The 7,369-nt window shown below is 36.1% G+C and overlaps 2 protein-coding genes across 2 annotated transcripts; one reads left to right on the top strand and one right to left on the bottom strand.

Moving 5' to 3' along the window:
* The first annotated feature begins 230 nt into the window (after window positions 1–230).
* On the top strand, window positions 231–1,178 carry LOC107538177 (olfactory receptor 6C2). Its single transcript, XM_016214340.2, has one exon. The coding sequence runs from the start codon at window positions 231–233 to the stop codon at window positions 1,176–1,178; it is 948 nt and encodes a 315-aa protein (XP_016069826.2).
* Window positions 1,179–6,324: 5,146 nt separating this feature from the next.
* OR6C70 (olfactory receptor family 6 subfamily C member 70) lies at window positions 6,325–7,263 on the bottom strand. The gene has a single exon (XM_016214355.2). It carries the CDS (start codon window positions 7,261–7,263, stop codon window positions 6,325–6,327), a length of 939 nt encoding a protein of 312 aa, XP_016069841.2.
* Between the last annotated feature and the right edge of the window lie 106 nt (window positions 7,264–7,369).

The following is a 7,369-nucleotide window of genomic DNA, read 5'->3' as shown; positions in this document are numbered from 1 at the left end:
TGAAACAATAACAGGAATCCTGAAGGAATAATAATTTGCTCATACAAGTAATATTCAGGAAGTCTATTGGAATAGTGACAATATTGATTATGATGAGAAATAAGAAAATAAATGTAGGCTGCTTTGCTTGGTATTTAAACGCATAGTCTTTTGCTACAGAATTTGAATATCTGTGTCCTCATAAGATCTCTTATTTTTACATGCGATTGGGTAGATTTCAAAAGTCAGTAATGAGAAACGACACACCAATAACAACTTTTATCCTGCTGGGATTAACAGATGACCCACAGTTACAAATTCTGCTTTTTATCTTCCTATTTCTCACCTACGTATTCAGTGTAATAGGGAATCTGACTATTATCACCCTCACATTGTTGGACTCCCATCTTAAAACTCCCATGTACTTTTTCCTCAGAAATTTTTCCTTCTTAGAAGTCTCATTTACCACTGTCTGCATTCCTAGATTCCTGTACAGTATATCAACTGGGGATAATACCATTAGCTATAATGCTTGTGCAAGCCAAATATTTTTTGTTATTTTCTTCGGAGCAACAGAATTTTTTCTCCTGGCAGCCATGTCCTATGACCGCTACGTTGCTATCTGTAAACCCCTTCATTACATGACCATCATGAACAATAGGGTCTGTACCTTATTAGTCCTCTGCTGCTGGGTGTCTGGCTTGATGATCATCCTCCCACCCCTTAGCCTGGGCCTCCAGCTGGAATTCTGTGACTCCAATGCCATTGATCATTTTAGCTGTGATGCAGGTCCCCTCCTAAAGATCTCCTGCTCAGATACATGGGTAATAGAACAAATGGTTATCCTTGTGGCTGTATTTGCACTCATTATCACCCTAGTGTGTGTGTTCCTGTCCTACACATACATCATTAGGACAATTTTGAGGTTTCCCTCTGTCCAACAGAGAAAAAAGGCCTTTTCTACTTGCTCATCCCACATGATTGTGGTTTCCATCACCTATGGCAGCTGCATCTTCATCTACATCAAGCCCTCTGCAAAGGATGAGGTGGCCATAAATAAAGGTGTGTCCGTGCTCACTACTTCAGTTGCACCCTTGTTGAACCCCTTCATTTACACCCTGAGGAATAAGCAAGTGAAACAAGCCTTCAGTGACTTCATAAAGAGGATAATATTTCTCTCAACGAAACAGAAGCTTTGATGAAGCAGAGTAAAATGACAGAAGAAAGTCCTCTAAATATTTAAGAGCTTCATTTATTTCATTGCTTTGTGCCTATACTTTACCCCTATTAACCTTCTCAAAGACATTTAATACTGCATTCTATCTCACCTTAATCAATTGCTTCCTCTTCTTTCAAACCAAACTCATACATCATCTTTTCTCTCATTGTGAACCTATAAAATATATTTCCAAGTAATTGAAATTGCCTCTATTTCTGACCTAGTCTTTTTGTCAGTGTTCTGTAAAGAAAAAAGAGTAGTGATATTTAGAAGTATAAAAATTATCCCTGGCCAATGTGGCTCAGTTGGTTGAGTGTCGTCTCGTGCACCAAAAGGTTGCTGGTTTGATTCCCAGTCAGGGCACATACTCAGGTTACTAGCTCAATCCCCAGTGTGTAGGGTGAGACAACTGATCAATGTGTCTCTCTCGCGTCGATGTTTGTTTCTCTCCCTCTCCCTTTCACTCTTTCTAAAGTCAATAAATATACATTTTTAAAGTAGCCCTGGCCAGTGTTGCTCAGTGGTTGGAGCATCAGCCCATGCACCAAAAGGTCATGGGTTCCATTCTTGGTCAAGGGCATGTACCTGGGTTGCAGATTCCATCCCCAGCCCTGGTCAGGGCAAGTGCAGGAGGCAACCAATAGATACGTCTCTGTCACATTCATGTTTCTCTCCCTCTACCTCTCTCCCTCCCTTCCACTCTCTCTAAATCAATGGAAAAAAATATCCTCTGTGAAGATTAACAACCACCAAATAAAATATATAAATTATATAAAAGATACATTATGTAGTAATAGTATTAGTTTTTCTAAGACAAAGTTATCAAAATTAATATTATAAATCTAAGAATCAAATAAAAAATAGAAAAGAGCAATAGCAAAGATGTTGAAAAATAAATCAAATCTACCCTTATTCTATTCAAACTATTCCAGAAAATTTAAGAGGAGGGAAAACTCCCAAACTCTTTTTATGAGACCAGCATCATCCTAATCCCAAAGTAAGATAAAGACACTACAAAGAAAGAAAATTACAGGCCAATATCCCTGATGAAAAATAGATGCTAAAATCCTCACTAAAATACTAGCAAACCAGATCCAGCAATACATTAAAAAGATCATACACCACTACCAAATGGGATTTATTCCAGGGATGCAAGGCTGGTACAACATCCACAAATCAATAAATGTGATACATCACATAAACAAAAGGAAGGACAAAAATCATATGATTATATCAATAGATGCAGAAAAAGCATTCGAAAAAATCCAGCACCCATTTCTGATAAAAACTCTCAACATACTCAACGGGCAAAAACTAAAACCATTTCCATTAAAAACCGGAACAAGACAGGGATGTCCACTTTCACCACTCTTATTCAACATAGTACTGGAAGTCCTCTCCATAGCCATCAGACAGGAAGAAAACATAAAACGTATCCAAATTGGAAAGGAGGAAGTAAAACTGTCATTATTTGCAGATGACATGATACTGTACATAGAAAACCCTAAAGACTCCATCAAAGTACTACTAGATTTGATAAATGAATTTGGCAAGGTAGCTGGATACAAAATCAACATCTGGAAATCAATGGCATTCTTATACACCAACAATGAATTTTCAGAGAGAGAAACTACTGCAACTAAAAAAATAAGATACCTAGGAATAAACTTAACCAAGGATGTAAAAGACCTGTACTCAGAAAACTATGTGACACTGAAAAAAGAAACAGAGGAAGATTTAAACAAGTGGAAGAAGATACCATGCTCATGGATTGGAAGAATTAATATCATTAAAATGTCTATACTACCCAAAGTAATTTACAAATTTAATGCAATTCCTATGAAAATACCAACAGCATATTTCACAGACCTAGAACAAACATTTCGAAAATTTATATGGAACCAAAAAAGACCCCAAATAGCTGCAGCCATCTTGAGAAAAAAGAAAGGAGTGGGAGGGATCACATTACAGGACTTCAAACTATATTACAAAGCCACTGTAATCAAAACGGCCCGGTATTGGTACAACAACAGGCTTATAGATCAATAGAACAGAACAGAGACCCCAGAAATAGACCCACACCATTATGGTCAGTTAATATTTGACAAAGGAGACAAGAGCATACAATGGAGTAAGGACAGTCTCTTCAATAAGTGGTGCTGGGAAAATTGGACAGATACATGCAAAAGAATGAAACTAGACCACCAACTTTCACCATACACAAAAATAAACTCAAAATGGATAAAAGACTTAAATGTAAGTCACGAAACCATAAAAATCCTGGAAGAAAATATAGGCAGTAAAGTCACAGACATCCCACGTAGTGGACTTTTCACTGATATATCTCCTAGGGCAAGAGAAACAAAAGGAAAAATAAACATATGGAACTACATCAAACTAAAAAGCTTCTGCACAGCAAAAGAAAACAGCCTCAAAATAAAAGGAACCCCACGGTCTGGGAAAACCTATTTGCCAAGGATGAATCTGATAAGGGGCTAATTTCCAAAGTGTACAAAGAACTCATAGCACTCAGCAAGAGGAAGACAAACAACCCAATTAAGAAATGGGCAAAGGACCTGAATAGACACTTCTCCAAAGAGGACACACAGATGGCCAAGAGACACATGAGAAAATGCTCAATGTCGCTAATCATTAGAGAGATGCAAATTAAAATCACAATGAGGTATCACTTCACACCTGCCAGAATGGCTGCCATCAATAAATCAACAAACAACATGTGCCGGCGAGGGTGTGGAGAAAGGGGAATCCCAGTACACTGCTGGTGGGAATGCAGACTGGCGCAGCCACTATGGAAAACAGTATGGAGGTTCCTCAAAAAATTAAAAATGGAACTGCTTTTTGACCCAGTGACTCCACTCCTAGGAATATATCCTAAGAATCCTGAAACACTAATCAGAAAGAATATATGCAACCCGATGTGCATAGCAGCACAGTTTACAATAGCCAAGATCTGGAAACAGCCCAAGTGCCCATCAGTAGATGAGTGGATAAAAAAGCTGTGGGACATTTACACCATGGAATACTATGCAGCTGTAAAGAAGAAGGATCTCGTACCCTTTGGGACAGTATGGATGGACCTGGAGAAAATTATGCTAAGTGAAATAAGCCAGGCAGAGAAAGACAAACATCACATGATCTCACTTATATGTGGAATCTAAAGAACTTAATAAACTGATAAACAGAATAGATTCAATGACATGGAAGCATAGATCAGACTGAAGAATGTCAGAGGGATGGAGGAGGGCGGGTGGTTGGAGGGGGAGAGAGTAACCAAAGAATTTATATGCATATATGCACAACCCAAGGACACAGACAATGGTGTGGAGAGGGACTGGCAAGGGGGGTGGGAAGGGATGGAATGGGTCATTGGGAAGAAAAAGGGACATCTGTAATATTCTAAACAAAAATAAACATACACACAAAAGAATTGTGGCATCTATGTGTTCTAAAAGCTGACACTTGAAGAAGAAAAAATATAATTTCATAATCCAGTTTTGGAGGAAATGAAACATAGTTTTATCTTTTTTCTTTTTATTAAATTTATTGGCGTGACATTAGTTAATAAAATTGTACAGGTTTCAAGTGTACAATTCCATAATGCATCATCTGTACATTGCACTGTGTGCACACCACCCAAAGTCAAATCTTACATTACCGTATATTTTACCCCTTTACCTTTTATTACCTCCGCCACCCCTTCTCTCTGGTAACCACCATACTGTTGTCTGTGTCTATGAGTTTTTGTTTGTTTGCTTTTCCTGTTTGATCATTTGTTGCTTTCAGTTTTATATCCCACATATGAGTGAAATCATATGGTACTTGACTTTTTCTGTCTGACTTAATTATGCTTAACATGATATTCTCAAGGTCTATCCATGCTATTGCAGATGGCAGTATTTCATCTTATGGCTGAGTAGTATTCCTTCGTGTATATGTACCACATCTTCTTTACCCAATCATCTATCAAAGGACATTTTGGTTATTTCCACGTCTTGAGAACTGTGAATAATGCTGCAATGAACATAGGGGTGCAGATGTCTTTGCAAATAAATGCTGTTTTTCTTTAAAGCATTATTTGAATTTTGAGAAATTGATATTTGATATCATTTAGAGTAGGAAACTTACACAGAATTAAAAACTAATAATTATATAACAGGTCATAAAATTTATCATCTATTTCCATTTTTTCAATATGTTCATTGACATGTTCAAGAGATTAAACTTGCTTATATATTCTTGAAAAATTATGTGAGAAATCAACTACTTGCTTATTAAATCACATTTTATTTTCTACTGCAAGTTTTTAAATCAACCCAAATAATAACTAAAATAAAATCACACAAATGAAATGCATGTTTCATTTCAAAGGAAATTATGCTTTATTACTATCTTGACAATTGACATTTCAAAAGATCACTTTACAAAAGAATTCTTTAAATTATTATTTTAAAGTAAAGTTTCTTGAAGCATCTTAAGCATATTTCATAATGACAAAATTCATTTCATCTAAGAATTTTAAAGAACATGGCTTTTTTTAAAATTTATCTTTATTGTTGAAAGAATTACAAATGTCCCTTTTTTCCCCCCATTGACACCTTCTACTCCACATCCCCCATGCCCCAGGCCTTCACCACACTATTGTCTGTGTCCATGGGTTATGCATTTATGCATATAAATTCTTTGGTTAATCTCTCCCCCAGACCCCCCCACACACACCTTCCCTCTGGGTTCTTTAGTCTGTTCCATGCTTTTATGTCACTGAGAATATGACTTTTAAATAAAACATGGTATATTTATTTACAGCTCTCAGAGAACTTAGAGTCTATGATAAAATCAAAACTCTTCATCTTATTCTAACATGCTTTTAGAGGAAATAAATTTTGCTGTTTTATATGTTTTTATATTTCTAACATAGTAAGGTTTCACGTTGAAGAACAGAAAGTTAAATTCAGAATGTATAGAATAAAGAGAGTTTATAAGCTTGAGTAAAAAAAGTATTCCAACTAATTAATTATTAGAGATTAATTCTTAAACTAAAAGAGTCAAAATTAGTTGTGTTCCATGTTCCTTTTATGTTTTTATGTTAATTATTTTAATAAATAATATTACTTGTCTACAGGAGAAAATATCTTTCTGAATACATCTCTGAAGGCTTGTTTAACTTGCTGGTTCCTCAGAGTATAAATGAATGGGTTCAACAAAGGAGCAACAGAAGTATTGAGCACAGCTACTCCTTTGCTTAAAGTGATTCTTTCATTTGCTGATGGCTTTATGTAGATGAATATACAACTACCATAAGTGATGGATATAACAATCATATGAGAAGAGCAGGTAGAAAAGGCTTTTTTCTTTTGCTGAGCTGAAGGGAATTTTAGGATTGTCTTGATGATGTAAGAGTAAGAAAGGATTACCAATACCAATGTGACAATGAGGGTCATCACAGCTAAGAAGAAAGTAATCAGTTCCACTAAATGTGTGTCTGAGCAAGAAAGTTGCAAGACAGGAAAAATATCACAAATGAAATGATCAATGATATTTGAAGCACAGAAGTCCAAATTAAGAACCAAAATCAATAAAAGGAAAATAACCAGGAATCCAGTTACCCAAGAACTGAGTACAAGCTGATGACAAACTCTGCTGCTCATGATGGACGTATAATGCAAAGGTTTGCAGATGGCAACATAGCGGTCATAGGACATAGCTGCCAAAAGGAAAAATTCTGTAACCCCCAAGAATATGTAAAAAAATAACTGAGTTATACAACTATTATAGGAAATGGCCTTTTCCCTGGTTACAATGGTGATTAGGAACCTGGGGATGCAAACACTTGTGAATGAAATCTCCAGAAAAGAGAAATTTCGGAGGAAGAAATACATTGGGGTCTCGAGGTGGGAATCCAGCAGAGAGAGTGCAATAATGGTTAGGTTCCCAATCATGCTCAACATGTAATTCAGAAATAGAAATAAAAAAATTACAATCTGTAACTGAGAATTATCTGTCAGTCCCAGAAGGATAAACTCTATCTGCTTTGTATGGTTCTTCATTTCTCTTTTGAGATTTCAAATTCTAGAAAGAAAAAGATACAAAAATAAGAAACTACATGAGTAGCTTTATATCCAAGAAATGATATATAAAAGGATCCATATTCAC

Source organism: Miniopterus natalensis, chromosome 2, assembly GCF_054644295.1.
Source record: "Miniopterus natalensis isolate mMinNat1 chromosome 2, mMinNat1.hap1, whole genome shotgun sequence".
NCBI classification, from domain to species: Eukaryota; Metazoa; Chordata; class Mammalia; order Chiroptera; family Miniopteridae; genus Miniopterus; species Miniopterus natalensis.
This window is presented reverse-complemented; position numbering and strand designations above follow the sequence as displayed.

Coding starts and splice junctions, on each gene's coding strand:
- LOC107538177 (XM_016214340.2), top strand. CDS start 231: ATGAGAAACGACACACCAATAACAACTTTTATCCTGCTGGGATTAACA.
- OR6C70 (XM_016214355.2), bottom strand. CDS start 7,263: ATGAAGAACCATACAAAGCAGATAGAGTTTATCCTTCTGGGACTGACA.